The 23,104-nt window shown below is 38.4% G+C and overlaps 1 protein-coding gene across 1 annotated transcript in view; it reads left to right on the top strand.

Annotated features, from left to right (window-relative positions):
• The window catches only part of GRHL2 (grainyhead-like 2 (Drosophila)), a 172,057-nt gene that overhangs the window by 112,730 nt on the left and 36,223 nt on the right, over positions 1–23,104 (top strand). The window contains exons 8-9 of the mRNA XM_006897162.1: positions 1,943–2,037; positions 21,845–22,003. Of these exons, the coding sequence (XP_006897224.1) occupies positions 1,943–2,037; positions 21,845–22,003 (254 nt within the window). The remainder of the gene's footprint in view (positions 1–1,942; positions 2,038–21,844; positions 22,004–23,104) is intronic.

Below are 23,104 nucleotides of genomic sequence, written 5' to 3'. Positions count from 1 at the left end.
TTCTACCTTCTCTTGGACATGAGGACACTGACTGGCATAAGATGGGCACAGAGTAATTATTTATTCAATACAATTGTTGAGTCAAGTCAGGGAAGGGATAAAGAGAAACTGTCAGGCACCCTGTGCAAGATTAGAGGACCTGGGTAATATTTGATTTGGATTTGTCTTGAAAATCCTTTCCCTTCTTGAGCTAGTACAAGTTTTATTAAAGGAGATTTCATTTCATGTGGCAAAGCTATGGGGGGAAAAGGAGATCTGTTATAAATGCTTGACTAAACTACTTTGTCTTAATTTCTAACAATGACATCTGCTTCTTATTTTCAATGAAGCAGACCAATTGTTTTTAAAAAATACATACTTATTAAAAAATTAAAGAAAACTTGTAAAGCCAGTAGTTATAAAGAATCGGGTAAGTAGTTTTCTCTGAAATTAATAGTCTTCTTCTCTCTCCAAAATTTGAAGGGTCCTACTAGAATACAGAAAGCCAAGTTTGTATTTAAAATTATGACAGATGAAGTCACAAAAACTTATTCTGTATTTGTGGAATGTAAAATCATTCTCCTCTGCTTTATGTTTTATTTCTTTAACCTTAATACTTACTTATAAACCCTTTAGAGCATGGTAATTAATGCTATATAAAACACAATATATATGAATGATTGTATAAATCACATGTAATTAATAAATGGAATAATATGTATGGATGATGAAAGAAAAGGAGTTGCATAACGTAGGCAGTTCAAATCCACTACCAGTTGCTGACTGGGAGAAAGAAGGACAATCTTCTCCCATAATATTTACTGCCTTTGAAACCCTCTAGAGGATCAGCTATGAGTTGGCTTCAAAGGCGCATAACAACGACATCACCAGGAAAATGAGCAAAGGCCACACCAGGAAACCTGCAATAAGTGTACTTTTCTAAAAAAGAGAAACAATGTAAAGAGATGCAAAGAGCCAGAAACTGGCTAAGAGACAGCTTAACCTCTTTAGCAGTCAAGGAATTGCAAAGTAAAATATTGAGAGACCATATTTTATATGAGTTTGGAAATAAATGGCAACAGCCAGAGGAAGCAGGAACTCTGCACCATTACTCTGAGTTATTTCTCCCTCTCAGGAAGCAATTTGAGAGAATAAATTAACAGTTTTATGTATTTATCTTTGGCCTATCAATTCTACTAGGAAGAATATATCTTAATAAAATAATGAGTCTCCCACAAGCTCTGGTCGTCTAGTGGTAACACGCTGCACTGTATGTAATCCCAAAGGTTTGTGGTTGGAATCTATCAACTGCTTTGTGGGAAGATGGGCAATCTCCTCCCATTCCTCTGACAATCCGTTGGAGGAGGGTCAGCTATGGGTCTGTTCTGACTTGATGGTACACAACAACAACAACAACAGCATGTATGAACATCATTTACATAAACACATTATATGTGAAAAATACAGTACTCAAGCACTTTCAGTAAAAGTTTCAGGGCAGCGAGTAGAAGGAGAAGTAGAGAGAGAATAAAGGGAATTTAGGAGAGAAGAGCAATAATTTTGCAATGAAAATTTAAATTAGGGAATCAGTTTATCTTGCTTTGCTTAAACTATCCCTTTTATTGAGAAACGTGTCTACATTCTTATATGTAAATATTAAAGAATATAAAACTCAGGTTAGAACCATCTCCTAGCCAACCCTCCATTGTGTTTCTGAGGCTCTAAGTCAAACAATGAGAGATTGCTCATCTTTCTCCTGTAGGGCTGCTGGTGGATTTGATCTACGAGAGAGAAGTTCAACTCCCTACAGACTAGGCCACTAGAACCGTGTAGATCTTAACTGTAAACACAGAGACAGCTGGAATAATAGCAAAGTTGAAATTTACCCATTGGAAAATGGTGGTGCAATATTTATCATTGAGTAACTGGTACTCTTTTCAAAGTTTTTCTCCTTTTCTTCCAGCTGATTACAAGGAAAGCTTTAATACGATTGGGAACATTGAAGAAATTGCATATAATGCTGTTTCCTTCACCTGGGATGTGAATGAAGAGGCCAAGGTAAATGAAAAGTTGTTGTCGTACCTTTTAAATTATGTGTACATTCTCTGCCAATAATTCTTTTGCAAAAACTTCTAAAGGCAGGGAAGCATCTGTTAGCTTGAGCTAGGAAAAAAAGGAAATGACTCTATTTTCTCTCCCTAGAAGTCACACAAGTTCAGTCAGTCAGTTAAATTGCTGATTTGAGCATAAGAGAGCAAGGCTCACCTTTTCTCTGTGACCTCCCAGAGGAACAGCTAAGTAGCATTTCCTCCAGACCTCCTCTCCCCAATCTCCTTTTAGCACCAGGACCTGGACAGGATATCCCTTTCTACCTATGCTGCAGACTCTCCCAAACACTACTGTAAGATCTCTCCATGGTGCATGCAAAGGCAGGAAATATCTTGGAGCTAATGTCTTCTTCATAGCTAACATTACAGGTCTTCTAATCATCATCATCATCATCATCATCATCATCATCATCATCATCTCTTCCAGGATCAAGTTTGAAGGAGGGTTTCAGGGACATTGATGTAGCTTTTAGAGCTCTGAAAGCAGCTGCAGCAACTTCAAGACACTTCTTTCATGAAGTCTGCTGCTCTGTCTTATTTCTCTGGTTAAATATTTTTAAGCAGTACAATAGTCTGAGGAGTACAACAGTACAAATGTTTTGAGAAGCCAATATGCCCAAGGAATATACCAGTGAAATCTCTGGCAAAACTTGCCATTGGGTGGCTTGTCCCACCATTGAACTGTTTGTGTAAGAAAGTTCCAGTTCCAGTTGTCACTGAATGGATTCTGACTCATGATAGCCTCACAAGGTCATGTGTGATGAGTAGAACTGTGTGTCACAGGGCTTTCAGTGAATGGTTTCTCAGGGGTAGCATTGCTGGCCTTTCTTCCTAGGTCCTTCTTTTCGGGTAGACTCAAACCTCCAACCTTTCAACTGACAGCTGAGTGCTTACTCTTGTACCACCTGCTAAGAGTTTGTTAAGAAAATAGTATCAGTGATACCTAGTTAGACACAAATTTCCTTGATTTCATGGAAATCTCAAAACTTCTGGCTATCTGCTGTATTTCTTACCTTCTGATCTTTATTGTGCATGTAAGTAAAGTTCCAGGAGAAGGTAAGCTTGTTTTCTGCTTCAGTTATGTACCATCTAGAGCAGTGTTAGAAGACATTGTCTTCAGATGAAATCAAAAGGTCAATGTCAACAATCCATTCAATGCTTTATTGTCTGTGAGCAAGGGGCAGGTTTGGTGAGAAAGGAAGTGGGTTGATAGTTTGCAAACTTGACTTACAGAAGATGATGAATTGCTCAGTGTCTCATTTCACTCATGTATTAAGCAATGTAAGTAAAATTGGCTTAAGGCCCAAGAAGGGTATTCCAAATGGACAAATAGTGAAAAGAAAGCCTCAAGAAAGTTCCAGTGTTTCAGCCCATCAAGGGAAGGAGGTAGGCCTTGCAACAGATGGGAGCTTAGGTCCCACATAGAACAGTAGGGCTTTTGTATTTAAGATTCACTTTGCCTCCACTTAAATTTCCTCACTAAGAAAATTCTGTCTTGGTTATCTAGGGCTGCTCTAACAGAAGTACCACAAATTAAAGACTCTTGTGCAATGTACAAACAGAAATTTATTTTCTTACTGGTTTGGTTTTTTTTTTCCTGTCAAGGAGAATATGACTCATAGCAACCCTGTGAATGACAGATCTGAACCCTATCCTATCCTGTGCCATTCCCATCATCTCTTGACATACTCAAGTTTACGAGGCTAGAAGTCTGAAATTAGGCTATTGACTCTAAAGGAAGGTTTTCTCTCTGTGTCACTGTGAGAGGAAGGTAATTTCTTCAAGATATCATGTGTTTTAGCGTCAATCTTCCCCTGGGTCTAGGAGGTTATCACCATAGGGACCCAGTTCCAAGTATGTTTTCTGCTCCTGTTTCTTTTTTCTTAGTACTCATTTCCCTCTGATCTTTCTTGCTTGTTTAATTCCTTTCATATCTCAAAAGAGATTGACTCAAGGTGCAGCCTTTAATCTTTATATTTGTAACACCATAGAAGTTTGGGTTACATTACATAGGATAATTACATCCAACCATAAAATGAAGGAGAATTACATAATACTGTGATTCATGATCTATAGCCAAGTTACTATATATTATCTCCTCAGCAACCTCATCCTCCTTCTCCATATTTCATAGCCTAGGCTGGCTGCATGCTTTCTCTCCCCTTTCTTAGTTCTGTCTGCACTTTTCCTGTGCACTGGTCAATTCTTGTTCCATTTTGCCTGTGCACTAGGTGCAGTATTTGGCTAGAGTTTGAATCCTTAACAAGTCATCTGACTTGTCTGTGTTTCAGTTTCCTCATTAAAAACAAAACAAATAATAAGACTTGCCCAAATTCTTCTGCTATCCCAAATATCAAACCATATGTGAGATGTATAATAATGAAATGCTCTGGGGAAGGGTGGCAGGGAACCACTAATATACTTCATGGGACAGGAACAGTGGCAGTACTAGGCAGGAGTGGGCTGTACTGGTGACATTGTCCAAGGAAGTGACACCAAAATGACTGCCTACAAAATTTTTCTGTATTGTTTCAATAGAGTTGTAACTTTTTTAAAAAATAAAAGTACTTCTATAACTAGGGATACTTTTCTCTGGGACTTTGGCTCTTCTCTGCATCTGATGGCAGTCCTGATAAGCATGTGTGTGAAGTTTTTGAGGTAGTGTCTCATGTGTATTACTGCTTTTCCCCCTCAAGAACGGATGTCCTTGAGCCTTTGACGAGGGTGGAAGTCCGCTTAAAGGCGTGGCTTTAAAACTCCACAGGGAGAGGGGATGGGACTGCTGGCTGGGGCCTGGAACTTCCACTCTGGGAATTTGGCTGTTCGCTGCATCTGATGGCAGTCCTGATGGGCATGTGAGAGAAGTTTTTGGGGTTGTGTCTGATGTATACTATTGATCTTTCCCCCTCAAGAGTGGATGTCCTTGAGCCTGTGCCTAGAGTGGAAGTCTGCACAAAGGCATGGCTTTCAAACCCCTCAAGAAATGTATTAATTTTTGAATGAATATTCCTTAAATGAAACAGAAATCTTTTGTCTATTTGCTGAACTGAACAACTTGGTGTTGCTATGATGCTGCACACTGTTGCATAGTCTTGTCAAATACCGTAACAGTTATCTGTTATGTACAGTGTTTGAATGAGCTTTCAGAATGATTTATGCTGGGAAGCAGGAGTGGCATCTACTTCCTAAACTAGATGCCTCTGGAAAATCTACAAACTCTCGAAACTCTACATATTCTCTTAACTAGAAATGTACAGAAATGATGTTAGTTTTAGAACAGAGTTCTGTATAGAAATTATGTTAGTTGTAGAACAGAGTTCAGGTCTTTTGTGCAAAACTTATTCTCAGTTGTATTTGACTTGATGATACTTAACCACTACTAAATTAAACTGTTGTTGTTGTTGTTATTGTTATGTGCCGTCGAGCTGCTTGTGACTCATTTCGACCCTATGTACAACAGCACTAAACTCTGCTCTGTCCTGTGCCAATCTCACCATCTCTGACACATCCATCCCAATTACCCCAGTCACTGAATCAATCCACCTCATAGAGGGCCTTCCTCTCCTGCGCTGTCCCTCCACCCTCCCAAGCATGATGTCCTTCTCTAAGGACTGGTCTCTCCTCACAACATGTCCAAAGTATGTTATACGGAGCCTCAGAATCCTTGCCTCCAAAGAGCCACCCCGTTTAACCCTTTCCAGGATGAATCTGTTTGTTTTCCTAGCAGTGCATGGTACTCTCAATACTCTTCTCCAGCACCACAGCTCAAAGGCATCAATTCTCCTTCTATCCTCCTTGGTCATTGTCCAACTCTCTGATGCATAACAAGTGATTGCGAAGACCATAGCCTGTATCAGATGCACCTTAGTCTCCAGAGAGACACCATTGCTCTTCAATACTTTGGAGAGGTCCCTAACAACAGACTTTCCCATGGCAATGTGCCTTTTAATTTCCTGGCTACTGGTGCCAAGAGTGTTGACTGTGGAGCCAAGCAAACTAAAGCTGTGAACAATCTCAATCTCTTCACCATCTATCCTGATGCTGCCAATTGGTCCAGTGGTGAGAATCTTTGTCTTCTTGACATTGAGCCTCTATCCATATTGGATTAAATTAAACTAGTGCTGTTTATATCTGGAGGAACACTCTTCCACTTTGTAAATCACTCTTTGTCAATGTGCGGTATGAAGTAACTTGGGTTGCTGTGATGCTGAACCTTGTAACACTGGGGTATCAAATACCAGAGTGATTTATCAATGTGGACAGTGTTTGTTGGAGCTCCCAGTTTTAAAACAGGTTTGGAAGCAGGAATGGCATCCACTTTCTAAACCACATGTCTCTGGAAACTCTATGAACTTGGAATTGAGCATAGTTATGGAAAGGCATTGGGTCTTTTGTTCACAGAGTCGCTATGAGTCACGCTTGACTTGACAGCTATCAACAACAACAACGCAACTAGTTATAATGGTAAAAAAGCATTCCCTTATCAATGAATCTATAAGACTAATTTACTTTTTGAACTTTGTAGTATGCTCTGGCCAGAGCTGTCATTATTTCTGAACCACAATGATATTTCAAATTATGTGGTTTTGTCTGTATGGGATATAAACACACTTGTTATTTTTGTTGCTTTCAGTGATTTTATAATTGCTGATTTTGTAAGACTTTCTGGTGCTTTAGCTATATGTGTGATAAATAGTATTTGTGAACCTATATCAATATCTTTTTGGAGACAAGTGGGGAAAGGCTTTTTGGCTGAGTTACTTATAGTGTGACTATTAATGTAGAAATATTTTACAAAAAGGGTTTTGCAGTATTCATATAAGTGAATAAATATGACATTTAACCAAGTTAAAACTGTATCACATATTATTCTGTAATTAAGATTGATAAATAAACATAATTCTTTTGTCACAAGGCTTGTGGTAAGGTGGGGCAGAGGGGTTTACATCCTGAGTTACTGCAATGGGTGACACCAATCCTAATGTCATAGGGTGAAGGAAAGGCAGGGAAGACAATGAAATCAGGTAACTGGAAGTGCTTTGTCAATGTTGAAGCATAATATGAATGTAATTATACTGTTATACCCATTGTCATGTGATTAATGACGATTGATGCTAGTTGTAAGTATACTAACTGCCAGATTTCAATAAGGACTTTTCAAAGAAAAAGTTCAAATGTAAAGGGACAATTTTAATCATGGAAGTTTTGGATTCTGTGATAGGCAAGTGAGGTAGCTAATTTGGCATTAAATTGGCCTTTCCATCCCATTCAGATCACACCAATTACTTGCCGTAGGTAGAAGCTCACTTTTCTCATTTTTATTTGTATGTACCTGTATTGTTTCAAGCAAATGAGTTTTAAGCTTACATCCAATTTCACAAATTGCAGTGGGGGATATTTTATATTAATTATTGCAATGGCATGTTTTTGCTTCTTTAATATATGTGTTTCATTACAATTGCTTGGTTGTTGCAATTGTACATGGTTTAAGTTAATCAATAAATAATAGAAAAAGATAGCTCCATTAATTTGCAAGACCACTGAAAGGACTTTTAAGGAAAAAATCATTAAAATTAAGTCCATTTCACTAAAGAGACCAAGAAGATTAGTGTTTTGTCTACAGAGCCAAAGGCATGTCTCATAATATTATTGATTTTACATGTAAACTGGGAAACCCAAAATCACATGGTTACAAAAAGGAAAATTTCAGCAATGAAGGAAGGAAAAGGAATTGTTCTCACACAGGACTTTTTTGTGATTTTCATTCTTCACAAGGCAGTTGTGTTTACTTTCTAATTCTCACAGTGAACAATCCCACCAAAATCTTGTAAAAGCTTCTGGAATAGGATACCATTTAGTGTCACAAGATGCTTTGGTTTGTATAGCCAGAGGACACAAATTCTTGATTTACATATAGTCTTATGACCCACAGAAAGTATAGATACACATTGTGAGTATATGAATCTATATTGCATATTTATGTATTTATATGCTAATTTTTCAAATATTTAATCAGGAGATTACTTTTAAGAAAATACAGGTTTTCAGGTTCTTTGGAAAATCAAAGATTCTGGAAACCATGATTCCCAGTGTCTTCAAAGAAACGAAGTGCTTTTAAGAGGAACTGCTTTCACTTTCCCTCTAGTCCTGGTGAACATTCAACCTTTCATGACCTAGACACACTCCATGTCCAAAACAATTAAATATGTAGTTTAGGTTTTGATTGGTTTTCAGTGTCGGGAAAGCAGTAGCAAAACAGAGATTGAAATGGTTGGTAAGCCCAGCTAGGCTTGTGGCTGAAAGGATTGAACCAGGAACCTGGCAGCAATCCTTAGCTCTTGGGCAATTCTCAGAGCATCATGTCAGCAGCAGGCCAGAGTCCCACACTGACTGCGGTGTTGAAGGGAGCTCCTATGACATTCTTTTAAGTGCCTACATTGGTGGTAAATTTTCATCTTTGAAGGTAAGTTTGCTTTTAAGATAGATCATCTTTTTTTTTACATAAAATCTAAAATCACTTGGAAATTTAAATGCATATCATCATGTTGAGTAATATAACTTTAGAGTTAAAAAAGACAAAATTGGTTTAGTAAGGTTTTCTAAACTAGCTTTAAATAAAGCTAATTTAGAAGAGACTAAGTACTCTTTGATCATTGGCAGCAGCATTTGAGAAAACCGGGTGTTTTCTTGATTGACTAGGTTGAGAGAGAGCTTTTATTTGAGACTTAAGTTTTGGTGTACTTATTAAAAACCAGAAAAAAACCCAAAAAGTCCAACATCTGGTAGTCTTGCCTCACATGTATAAACCTATGGTAAGAGCCATTGGTAAAATTGATGACATTTTCTAGAGCACTTCTCTTTTTCACTCTTTCTTTGCTAACTTTTATTTTTATTTCATCTACTTGTTTAATATGATCAGAAGAAAGGAGAGGACATTAAGCAATAATCACTTTCCCTCATTCTATCGTAGGAAAGAGAAGCATAATCAGGGAAAGTGCTCAAACTCTCAGTTAGAATGACTTGGAATTGTTTCAGAGTTTAGTAGTCACAGCATGATTCTAGCAGGAATTCTCACAAAGTCTTCTATCCAGAACCAGTTTTGCTGGTTATGACCAGTGTCTTTCTGCACAGTGACATAAGCAGCAAAAATTGTGATTGGACAATCTTTTGCCCTGAGGGTCTGTGCACTCTGGAAACCCATGTAAAATGAGCACATGGCCCCGGTCCTCAGGATGCTTCTATGATATCTAGATGGGTGAGGGTGTCACACAACCAAAGCTAGGTGGGAGTGATGAGACAAAAATACTGGGCTGAGTCTTAAACAATCAGATACTGGAATAGTCCTGGCATTGGAATAGCCAGTCATGTGACTTCCCATTCCTGTGCTTAGATTTCTGAGCTGTAAAATAAGAGGAGAGGATAGGAGTGTGTATGACAGATGATGACATTTTTCTCCATATGTTTCCTGGGGGAAGTGGTACTTCAATGGTAGAATTCTTGCCTTTTATGTGTACCTCCTGTGCAGACACCACCATCTGTCATTGGAGACTTTTCTGTGGCCATCATGCTGAAAAGATTTCAGCAGAGCTTCCCAACTACAATAGACTAGGAGGAAAGGCCTGGCAATTTATAAAACATCAGCCAAATGAGCAGTTTATGGATCACAAAGGTCCTATCTACTGTCATTTATGTGGAAGTGTACCACTAGACAGTGTTAGTACCAACAGTCATGTGATTTTAATGGAAAGGTTAGAATAACCCATCCTCTCATGACTTTCATTCAAAAGATGATTTAAGGGTTGTTGTTTTTTTCCTTCTTCTCCCTGTAACTAAGCACTGGTACCCACAAAGCAGATTTGTTGGGCACTAATCCCAGGAATGAGGAATTCCCACACAAGGTCTTATTGAATTATTGAAACTCGAGAGTTGAGATTCCTGGCACTGATTGTTTTCTTTCTCTAGGCAATGACATCACCCAGCAGAGGAGTACAGCACACCCTAATTACAGGCTCCTCTTTCTCCCAGATTTCTAAGGAGATTCCTCAGAATGGGCCCCTTTTTATCTGGTACCATTTTCTGTATTCACAATGATCTCAAAATTAAGCTAACCTCAGCATGTTACAAAGACATCTCTCATGTATTCACAGAGGAGAATTACTTAGACATTTAGATTTTACTTAGTATTTCAAACAAATGTTAAGGAACACGTTTCCCTTTTGTGTCTTTATGAGGGTACATCATACCAATCCCTCACCCTGCTGTTTATAAATCCCTCACCCTTCCCACAATTTATAATTCCCTAGAGGCAAGGATGGTGAAACTTCATCTCACATGCTTTGGACATGTTGTCAGGAGGCACTAGTAGTTGGAAAAGGACTTTATGCTGGGACAGATGGAAGGTCCGAGAAAGGGAGGACAACCCACAACAGGAAGGATTGACACAGTGACTGTTACAATGGACTCGAACATATCAGAGATGATGAAGATGGCACAGGATAGGTCAAAGTTCAGATATGGTGTTCACTGCATGGCTGTGAGTTCTGGTTAGCTTGACAGCACTTAACAACAACAACAACAAGAAGCAAGCATCTCTCTATGCACTCTTAGTCCATCTGCATTCAAGTCCTGAGTTATGCTGATTCTTTGAAAATGTGCCTCCCTTCTCATTTGCATCACTGTTAAGCAATCCAGAGAAATCCACTACTAACCATTCTTCTTGTTTCTGTGATTCAAAACAAACACACAAACTACACCAAAGAAACCATACTGTAACTCAACAATGCACAGATTTCTCTTGCGGGTGTGTGCGTTCACGCATGTACATGTATGCGTGCACTCGCACGTGCTTGTTTTGATTGGTTGGTTTTTGCTGTAATATCTTTGCTTGTATGCAAGGGGAGAAAAAGGATTCACCTGCCTGCCCAGACGTCTTTTCTAACCTGTGTTGAGTTCCTGGAGAGAATGTTGGGGGGATTGTTTAGTCCAGCCTCTGCTTTGCTAGACTTAAGTGAACATTGTTCTCACATACGGGCTGGGGAAGGAACTTTCAGACAGAACTTAAAAAGACTAAGTACATGGAAGAGGCACATGTTTTCTGCTCAGTTAACAAATGTTTGTAGTGAGGTTGGATGACAGAGCTGAGACCAAGTAGGGATGTCCAGGATGCAAGAGAAACTTGGAAGCTTGTGATCATTCCTGTGCATCTCAGTAACTGATCTGTGCTTTATCTCTTCACATTCCAGCAACTACAAGATTAGGCAAGTGCAAGAGTTAGACACTGAGAGTAGGTCCCTTTGAGGCCAGAGTTCATGATTTTAACTGACATACCAACAGAGGGAAATTGCTAATGGTATCTTTAGACTATAATATTCCAAGACTTTTCTTTTCAAAGAAGGTACATCCTATATGAGTCTAGAAAAAAAACAACCCAAAACAAAACTATGATCAGCTTCATTTCACTTACCTATCCCTGCTTTTTGTCCCAACCCCCACTCCAAATAAAGATAAGCTTGTAGCATCACTTTTAACATGAGCCTTTTATTATCTGGTACATTGCACACTCAAACTATACATATTGTTGACAAAATAGCTGTGAGAGTAACAGAACGTTAGTGATCTCTTTGCATAATTCTTGCCTCACTTATTTTTAATTATAGATCAGTGCATGCTCTGTACTTTTGCAAATCTGAGACATATCCCTTCTTCTCTCTACCATATACACTTAGTCTCCTTTTCCTCAAATGCTTTGTAGTTCCTTTTCCTGATCTCTTAAGTTAAAGTTTCACACTATTTTATTTATATTTATATTCTTTCTGTGTACCTTTGAAACATTTTTTCTTTTATGAATAGTACAGACTATTTCTTTCTCTTTCTCAATACCATGCAAAAAGTGCATATTTAAAAGGTAGTGAAAATAAAAAAGAATGTGGATTATCAGAGAAGATAAAAAGTTTACAGAAGACATAATGGGTGCTATATATGTGTGTGTATGTTGTTGTGTACTGTAGTCAGAACCAACATATAGATGACTTTCTGGCAAGTTTTCAGAGGCATTTAATCTTATAGGAGGAGATGGCCCTTTCTTCTCCCACAGAGCAGCTGGTGGCCTTGAATGGTGTGCTTTGGGGATTGCAGCCCAGCTTCTTGCCATATGTACACACCTAGTAATTTACTATTAAGCTGGTAAGTTCGAAGTGAATATTTGCACATAAGCCATGTTCATGTTACAGGTCTAATTGGATTTTTACAATGAATCTGAATCAGATTTTTTAAATCATGGGGAAACTCAAAGGAGAGGCACAGTGTTAATTTCCCCTGGCCTTATTTCTCTCAACATCTTCTCCTCATTGCCCTCATATCTGATTTTGCATCACAGCAAGGAGATAGCATCTGAGTCCCAAGACCTAGGCTGAAGGTTGGAACATGAGTTTGCTAAGATGAGTCAGCAGACTGAGAAGCAAAACTGAAGTGGGAGTTGAGAGTAAGAAGTTCTCTGTGTTTGTCAGTCCACCCGTAAATAAGAAGTTGGCATTCATTTATAACTACTCCAGACCTGACCTCCTGCTGTCCCAGACAGAAGGGTACATTTGTGTCGCCTGCACCATGGTGGCTGCAGCTGTCTGTCTTCATATTGTGAGATATGACTGGAAGTGTCATGTGTGGAGACTTGTTGTATATCTTCACATTGAAACCGAACCACGGTTGACCTTCTAGAGGATTTTCAGAGTCTATTAATCACCAGGGAGACCAGTGCTCATCTTTCCTCCGCAGAGCAGCTTGTCAATTTGCACCATGGGCCCTTGGATTGACAGTGCAACTCTACAAGTAAGCCTCCAGACTAGTTTTTCTACATACAATTCAATAGTCCTCCATTTCTCCCTCTGGCCTTTGAGGTGAGGCTGGTAGGCAGCAAGCATAGCCTCAAGCTTGCTTGTGGTTCCATCAGCTCCTAACAAAGAGGAAAACAGCTCCTCTGTTTCTGTGATCTTTATTTCAGTAACTTGAAACACAGCCTTAAAGAAATGGAATTGCTCTGAGCATAGCCTATGCTCAAAGATTATGTATTATTGGAGAGGATACACTGGCCCCCTAACTTACTGATGTGGTCAGGTTCCAAAGACCAGACTTATGTGAACATTGGTGTTAACATGACAATTGAGGATGACTATATCATTCCATAATTGCCAAATACATCATTACACCACTCCCAAGTTACATTACTACATAGCTGCTGAACTGCTGAGAATCGTAGCCCATCCAACTTGACATGCATCTATCACCTTACCTTAGCACACCAGGTGTACGTTATTAACATGCAAGGTCATCATTTTTAAAACTATTGTTATAAACATGAGATTTTATAAACAAAATAGTTGATCTTTGAGGAATGAATGTTTAGGCATTGTAACTGCCTTTACATAGATAGTCCAATGGTTAAGTGTTCCAATGCTAACTTAAAGATAAGTGGTTCAAACACACCAGCAGCTCACAGGACAAATGACCAGGTGACTTTTTTTTCTGTAAAGATTGTAACTTTAACAAACCATTTGAGGTAATTCTACCCTGTCCTGTTGGGTGACTGTGAGTTGCAATTGACTTGATAACACACAATTTTTATGTGCTGCTAATTGTTCCATCTTTTTGTGGTAGAAAATAAGGTCATAGGAGTTCTGGTGGCCCAATGGCAAGAAGCTGCGCTGCAATCTCAAAGGCACGCAGTTCAAGGCTACTAGTTGTTCTGTGGGAGAATAGTGGACAGTCTCCTCCCATTCTATTAACTGCCTCCAAAAACCTGGTGGAGGGTCAGCTAAGGGTCGGTTCAGACTCTACAGTACACAACAACGACAGATGAAAAAAATAGATTTTAAAAATTCAGTACCAGATAATGGCAGAGCCGTTAAGTTGTCCCAAATTTGCCATTCCTTTCCATTTCTTTGTCCTCAGCCTCCCACCTCAGCCCCACCTCTTTTTGGTCTAAAATATTATTTTAGTCAATTTATATTAGCTCCTATTGTGTGATGAACATAGCACGGTGGAACACTAGGCTTTTGGTAGTCTTGATGAATCACATTTCTCGAGGGCATGTTCCTAACTAGAAAATGTTCTCTCTCTCTCTGTGCTGATACAGTGCTGAGCATCATGGGAGAAGAGAAGATATGTAAATATTGATTTTCAGGCTGAAAAGGAAAACCAAAAGACTAAACAAAAGGACTATAATCTTTACTGCCTTGTGGCATCGTGACCTCTCTTCTTTCACTTCAGAATAGTTTGATGTGTTTGAGGATTTTCTCATCTTGATCAAGATGGTCTGTGGTGATAAAGAGTGATACATTTTTAAAAATGTATCCACAATATTTTTTTGTTGTTTATGTGGAGCCGAATTTTAAATAGGCCACCGTGAAGAAGGGGAGAATATTCTAGGGTATCTTCACAGTCTCAGAAGTAAAGAAATGGGGTGGGAGCGACTCCAGGGAGGGGTCTTGAAAGGTCAAGATACGTACTGGGAATCAGAGTAAATGGCATTTTTATGTGTTTGCTGGGGCGTGGCATGGATGAAGGAAGCTTTAAAAGGGCAGGGCAAACATTTGCTAGAGTCTTTGGTATTGAACTTAAACAAAGCCATGCCTTTGTTCCAGTTTTATAAGGTAATGGATGGCAGGAAAAGCTATAAACCTAGAGTTAATTCGTATATAGAAGGCATAATCTTTGGAACACATCTCACTGAAGACATCAACAACTTGATCTTTTGTTTGAATGCAAAGTAGCCATGGTTTCTGGCCTGAATTCAGTTCAGAGATCTGTAACAAACAGGTATGGATGGTTGTATGTATGCAGAGAATTAGAATGCAGTTTTGGATTACATAGAACGATGTGGTTTGTATGTGCTCAGTGACTAATATTTGTCCAATGATTGCCATACACCAGGCGCTCTGCCAAACCCTTTACGCAATACTCATCGTTTAAGTGAGTATTAGTTTTCATTTAACAATTGGGGAATATGAGGCCCAGAGAGAGGGTGGTACACGCAGTACTCAGCATTCTGATCATGGGCTCTTTCTGATTGATTCGGAAACACTGCTCTTTCCACACAGCCTCTGTAAGTTGTAAGATCTAGTAATAGACAAGTGAAGCTCAGAGAACGTCTCACTTGAGCAAGAAACAGAGGTGTAAATAACTGTAATATAAGATAAAAAGTAAAATTAGAAGATAAAGGTTTTTAGTTGTCATTGAGTCAGTTACAACTCAGGACAACACATATGTGTAGAATAGAATTGCTTCATAAGGTTTTCAAGGGCTGTGATTTTTCTGAGGGGCTGATTAGATCAACAGCTCTATCTTATGAGGTACATCTAGGTGAGTACATAGTACTGCTTAACTGTTTATGCCACACAAATAGACAACTATAGTATTTCTTGCCGATGAATGAATCTATGCTGGGTTTTCCAGAGAAGCAAAACCTGAGACATGAAATGAATATGTATATTCGTTGGCAAGGAACCAAAGAAATGACGAGAGTAGACATGGAACAACAAGCAATTCTGCTCCACCAGGCTTTCTTACATGCTTGATATGGGCCATACTTCCATTGAAACTTCTCTTTTCATTGGCTACACATAGCAAATCGCATCAAAGGGGTGAATACACTACTGCATCAAACCTTATCAAGGGAATGACCTCATCATGATTGCCAAACCAGGGAATCACAGTCAGATGACAGACTTAGCCATCAGCAGCTAGCTAGTTCCTCTGTATTATCCTAACAACTTAAGCTACCCAGATCGGTCTCCACTTCCACGAGGTGCAGCTTATAAAAGCACTAGCATCCAAAATAATATATGTTTCCTTAATTCACTTGATAAATATGTGTTGAGTGTCTAAGATAGGCTTGTCACTGAGAACGAGGTGGATTTTGGTAGACAGGACCTTCCTCTCATGGGGTTTACCATCTGAAGAAGATAGAATATTTAGCGGTAAATATACAAACAAAAAGATAAATACTGTTTAGTGCTATGAAGGAAACTGAAAATAGCCACGTAGTAGAGTGTGCCACTGGACATGGGCTGGAGAGGTAGGATGAGGAGAAATAAGTGCAGAAAAGTAAAGGAGGTGCTCTTAAAAAGTGTGTCTGAAGCATTGACATGGAACTAAAATCATACAGGAAGAAAGAATTGATATTGTGATGCTTTGAAGAAGCTTGGCATGTTCTGAACCAGAACAAATGCAGTCTGAAAGCACTATGAGAACTATAACAGAATATGCGAGAATTTGAATGTGTATCTCCGTGTATGCCTACATCTGTAGGGAGGAAAAGGAAATATGTAGGGAATTTAAATCATGCCCTATCAATGCCACAGAAATGGATCTTTCAAGTAATCTGGGAAAGAGACAGTGAAAGAGAGGAAGACTCTTACTGAGCTGGTGTTAAATTGCAATGATTGCAACAATTGGCTTGAGTATGCCAGTGATTGTGAGCCTGATGCAGAAGAGGGCAGGGTTTCCATCTGTTGAGAGGGGCACGATGAGTGGTAGTCAACTCAACAGCACCAGCAGCAGCAACAGCAGTACTATCACAGACCCTCCATTAAACAGTAAACGCCCTTAGGCCTGTCTTACCATTCTGTGGCCTAATGTTGTGGCATAAAACCAGACACAGAGTGAAAGTATTTGATAGATATTGGTGAATTAATGCATGAACAAAATGAATGAATGCTCAGAACAGAGATTTCACATGTTAATGTCTACTTTCAGTCTATCTTTCTGTCTCAATTTTCATTGCATCTATACTCAAATACAGCCACATCCATTTGGAAGATAAAGGTTAAAAAGGAAATTTACTATAAAAGCTCTGATAATTGAAAGATCCAAGAAGAGAAAACATAAGGAAATTTGCAAGGGCAAACATATTTATATAATTTTTTGTGAAAGAGAAATATGTGTTAGAGGAAAATATTACTTATTTCTTGATGTATAGGGGTTCTTTTGCCTCTTGCCTGTAATCTAGGGACAAATGCACATGAGATTTCTTGGAAAGGAGCTCATATGGGTCCTATGTTATCAGGACACAAGCACATTTATTTTTCCATCTTTAGTCACAGAGACTCTTTTTGAAATTGCAAAATACAGTTGTTTAAAGAAGGAAAGAAATCTATTATATCAAACCAAAGTTGTGATTTTTACATGACAAAATGTTTTATAAATCAAAACAGGCCCATTTATTTTAATGTAAACTCTCAGAAATATGTTTAACTAAGAGTTAAGTCAATGTAGTAATTATAAATCTCATTAATCTGCATATTTTAATAAGTCTTATTTTAAGCAAACTGTATTATGACTCAGTCACTTGTCTTATGTAGGAACAGCAAAATGGGAATTTTCACTCATACGTTAACAGATTATTTTGTTAAAACATGTCAAATAGGCTGCCTGTATTTTGGAGAGAGCTTTTGGTTTATTTAGAAAAAGAATTTCTAACTGAATTAATCTGGAAAAATAATAGAGAATTATAGCTATCATTTGCTTGAAAACACTGGACCTAGTGAATTTTTTCCCCAAAAATAAGTTAAACACTATCAGAATTGTAAGAAAACAAAAACTGAGGTTTTGAATATATTACACAACATTCGTAACTCTTGGATAACAGGCCAATTATCCACATCATTCATGTATTCTTTATATAATCAGGCTTCAACTAAAGTTAAAAAGAATTTTCTGTACTTGACATTTGGATGAGCATTTGGTAGGGGAAATCAGACCTTTTCCTTAAGCCTCTCTAATCCACATTTACAAACAAGTACTTTGTAGATAAACTTCCAAGAAATTTGCTCTCACAATTGTTTGCTGTGCAAGGAGCTGGGGCATGATTTGGTTTGCAAGATGAAACTAATGAATGCTTATCCATTTCCAAGCCGAGGCTTTGTTTAATGCCCTTCCATGCCTTCCTACCCCCAATCCTGAATTCAGTTAAAGTTCAACCATTTGGGTTTTGAGTGCAGTGCAGCGAAACTGTGATTGATACCATCGGGCACTGAAACTGTACTTTGCTGCTGGGTCAAGCAGCCAGGCGAGAGGAAAGTGCTGCCAACCCTATTATAAAATCCCTGCCTGTTATGATAACGCTGAGAGCTGCCAGCACAATGTAGCAGAGAAGGCAAATTCTCTTATTGTTCTCTCTTCATGAATCAGGATGCTATGAGTCAACGAGAGCCCACTGGGCCTTCTACTAAGGACCCTGTCTCTATTAAGTAGCTCCTAGTGGAATCCAGTGTGTAGTAGCCCACTTGACCTTTAAAGACCCTCTCTAGTGGGTGACTGATTTTCAGAGCTCCTCCAAGGAGAATTGAGTCTATTTATTGTTGTATATTACCAGTAAGTATCTGTTATTTCTGTGGTTCTCTACTACTCAAGTGGCGCTTGTAAATGTACATGATTCATCCTTCCAACTCTCTTAACTGAGACTGGGGGCCAACAAGGCCACAGTGAATACTCCTTCCTGCCTGTCTGAGTGTATTTGCACTGTGAGGGATATATTGATAAGTTAATAAGCCACCTGTGAATTCTGATAACTCAAGAACTGTTCCTCAGAACCTCTTTCTGTTCTGACTTCTGCTGTAGTAAGCAGGCTTTATGAAGGAGTGGAAGAAGTCATTCTGATTCGAGACGCCTGGAGGTTATTCAACCAACAGATAGATTACTTGTCCTGATGATGGACAGCTCAAAAGAGAGGTCTTCTGATGGTAACAGGCTGCATGTATGCATTATGGCCAATAGAACACCATTGTCAGAAGTAATTGTAACAATAAGTCCAGTGTGTCTAAAATCTGTTGTTTTTTTTTTATCCTATAGCTCAACATTGGCAAAACTAATATAATCTTTAGAGAATTATCATATTATCTCTTTCCCAATCTAGTCCTATTCCTAACAGTCTCAGGAATAGAATTGTTGTTGGGTGCCATCAAGTGGAGTATGACTCATGGTAACCTATGAACAGCAAAACTGAACCCTACCCTATGCCATCCTCCCAATCTCTGACACACTTGAGCCCATTGCTGCAGTCACTGTGTGATCTCATTGAAGATCTTCCTTTCACCTTCCCAAGCATGATGTCCCTCCAATGAATAGTCCCTTAGCAGCATGGTCTTCACAATTACTTGCTGTGCATCACGGAGCTGGACAATAACTAAGGATGATAGAAAAAGAATTGATGCTTTTGAGCTGTGGTTCTGGAAGAGCACTGAATATACCATGTACTGCTAGGAGAACAACAGGTCTGTTCTGGAGAGAGTGAAACCAGGTTACTGCTTGGAGGCAAGGATTTTGAAGTTCCTTCTCACATACTTGGGTATGTTGCAAGGAGGGACCAATCCTTGGAGGGGGACATCAAGCTTGGAAGGGTGGAAGGACAGCTCAGGAAAGGAAGACCCTGGTGAGATGGATTGACTGAGTGATTGTAGTAATGTGGGTAGGTTTGTTAGAGAAAATAAAATTGGCTTGAGATAGAGCAGGGTTCAGAGCTGTTGTGCATAGGGTTGCAATGAATTGCTTTAAGTGACTCGAAGGCACATAATAAGTAACATGCCCAAAGTATGTGAGATGAAACTTTATTATCTTTGCCTTCGTGGAGCACTCTGGCTGGACTTTTGGCAATCCATGGAGAATTAAGTACTCTTCTCCAATACCACAGTTCAAAGACATCAATTTGGTCATCCTTACTCATTGTCTGACTCTCAGCAGCATAGCAAGTGATTAAAAAGATGCCTGAATAAGGCATCCCCAAACTAACGTCATTGCTCCTCAATATAGTCTTTAGAGAACTCATATTGTGTTTTTTTCCAATCTAATCCTATGCTAATGCATAACATTCTCAGAAATAATTGTTGCATAAGGGGATGTTGAATATCATTCTCTACACGTAGGGCACCTCTAGGAGCAGTGGGTAACATTTTCTCCTCTAGATGTAGCCTTGGGCAAATGACTTTTACTCTGGAATTTCAGACTTTCAGTAGGAAAATTAGGTTATATATATAACCATATATATATATATATGTGTGTGTATTAATATAATATATGATATTATGTATATATTCTTTATCACTCAGTTCCTTTTGATTATCTGACATTTCCATCTTTGCTGTTGTTGCTGTGTACCATTGTACCATTGAGGCAGAACCAACCCATAGCTCTCTGGCTATAAATCACACAGGAGGAGATTGTCCATCTTCCTCCCAAGGAGTAACTGATAGATTCAAACCTCATGCCTTGAGATTGGCAGCACAAGTCCTTGCCACTAAGCCACGAGAGCACCCTTTTGTGTCTTTGGTGGTTCTCTTTTTCTACCATTCCTCAGTCATGGACCAGTGTCTGTGGAGCCTCTGCTCTGTGCTCAGTGTCTCTAGGTTTTACATTTCTCTCTTGCCTTCCAGGTTCAGTGTTCTGCTCTGCTCTGTATTCTTAGGACCTCTGTGCACATTCTTAGCTGGAGGGTTTGACCACTCTTTGTTGCTTATTATTTGATTATTTCATCTGTCATCCTTTTGGGCCATCAGCTCCATGAGGCAAAGGAATACATCTAATATTGTGCTTAACCCATTATGAACTGGAGTAAATATGTGTAGAATGAATGAGTGAGCAAATGAATTAAGTAATGAAAGAATGAGTGATTGTATTTATAGTTCTGATCACTTTTCGTTCCTGCTTGGTGGAAATGTGAGAGCCTTGGCACAATGCACCAGGGTGCTGTTATTAGCCTGTCACTAAGACTCATCAACTTGCTTTTGATGAAGTGCCTCTCTGATGGATTTTTCATTGCCAAGTGAGGAGCCCAAAATAAAAATGATCTTTCTAGAGATACAGCACTAAAAATGAGATTCTTCGTTGTATAAATTACCTACAGGCATAGGGCTTAAAATTAATTCGATCAGGTCTGGTAGTTAAATCAGAAATTCAAATGACTTTTCTATTGCAACTCATAGTAGTAGATCTTTGTTTTCTGCAGGGCTGCTCTGTGTCGTGTTGCTATGATGCATAAGGATTCAGTTCCAGGTTTTGAAAGTGAATGAGAAGTTCAGGGACCAAATAAGACAAGGATCAGAAAAATGCTTTTGATGTAGTTAGTGGCTTTTAGAATATATTAGTACACAATTCTAAAGCAGTGAGAGACTTTTCTGGACTTTGTTTTTCCCCCTTTCTATTTCATGTCTGACTCCACCAGCTCCACTTTTACTTTCTTAACAAGAAAAATATGTTAGCATTTATATTCTGTCCCTCAAGAAGGGATCTTAAAAACTATAAAAAAAGGAAAGTGAAAACCAATGCAAAAGTATTCATGGGAAGGTATCATATGTTTATTATTCTGAAGATTAGAGATTAAGAAGTTTATGCAAGTATTTGAAGTGACAACTTTATGGTAAACATACATGGCTTTCCCCAGGTGACTTTACTCAGGTTTAAAAGAAATAGAAATTTAAGAAGAAAAATTAACACAATTGTAAATTTTACTGTATTAATGTGTATGCATGTTTAGTGATGTTTACATTTTGAAATAAAATTTATGATTCATTAAAAAAATAGAAGTTTGCTGATTTAATTGAAGGAAATAACTTTAAATTGTCACTCTCAAGATAAAATACAAGCAAAATTTTTAGTAATTTATAATTATATATATGAAATATAGTATGTGTTATGTGATTTATATGGCATATGTAATTTTTATATTCTTCTATGGTGATATGAATTATTTCCTTTGTTTTTCTCTTCCTCAGATTTTTATCACTGTGAATTGCCTGAGTACAGATTTCTCCTCCCAAAAAGGAGTGAAAGGACTTCCTTTGATGATTCAGATTGATACCTACAGTTATAATAATCGTAGCAATAAACCTATTCATAGAGCTTATTGCCAGATCAAGGTCTTCTGTGACAAAGTAAGTAAAGGTGACAATTTGTCATAAAGGTATCTTTGTTATTAGATATTGATTTTAATGCTTTATCACCATCTTTTGTCTAATGGTTTCAAAATAATTGCCTTTTCAATCACACCAGGAGTGGTAATCTTTTATTATGAGTTCTTAGTAGCTATTTTGATAGTTGTCTGTCAACTGTCTTTTTTTTTTTTTTGGCAATTATTTTTACCACTGATTTGATGACTGATTGGCAAAACTGTACCATGAGTCTGAATCAATTATATTGCTGAACTATGAAATTAATAATTTTAGTACATATATTCTTCCAGAATATGTCAGTGTCACCTTTATTATTCTCTGTGTTAAACGGTACCCTATATAGGACTTTTTTGGAATGGAAATAATAGCTATAAAATAAGTTATTAATTAGCATGCATTTAGATGACAGTAATTTTCTTAATCTTCTTGAATCCGGCCATAAGAGAGGAAACAATTAGAATAGCAAAGCATACAATTTCGCGATTAGGTAATAAGATGTCTCCAAACTGAAAAAGCAAAAATGCTTTGCCAATTTCAAGAAAGTTCAGAGAGAAAACAAGAGGGCCGCTTGATGAATGAAGAACAAGAAACCTACACAATTGCCCAAAGCTGTTTACTGAAATGTGGGCCACCAGAGATAGCATATGAACCTGAGGTGGGAGGCATGACTTCTGCCAACTCTAATGTGTCTCTCAGCACATGAGAATTGAATGTTCAAGTGGCATGAATCTGATGACAACTTACAAGTCACAAAGTTTTGTCCCCAGAACAAAAATCGTACCCAAAAGAAAAAAATTTCTGGGAGTAGAATCCAAATAGAGTGATTTTAGGTGCTGTCTAGTTGAGCACAATTCATAACAACCCATTGAACACAGATATGAGCTGTAAGCTCAGATACAAATGAGGAAGGGATGTCGTTGTTGTTGTTGTTATGTGCCGTCGAGTCATTTGTGACTCATAGCGACCCTATGCACAACAGCCCTAAATCCTGCTCTATCCTGCGCCAACCGCATTGCCTCTGACACACCCATCCCAATTACCCCAGTCACCAAATCAATCCATCTCATAGAGGGTCTTCCTCTC

The sequence above is a fragment of the Elephantulus edwardii genome, unplaced genomic scaffold, assembly GCF_000299155.1.
Source record: "Elephantulus edwardii isolate Elephantulus edwardi_28Jun2011 unplaced genomic scaffold, EleEdw1.0 scaffold00202, whole genome shotgun sequence".
Taxonomy (NCBI): Eukaryota; Metazoa; Chordata; class Mammalia; order Macroscelidea; family Macroscelididae; genus Elephantulus; species Elephantulus edwardii.
Note: the sequence above shows the minus strand (reverse complement) of the source record. Positions and strands in the feature narration are given on the sequence as shown.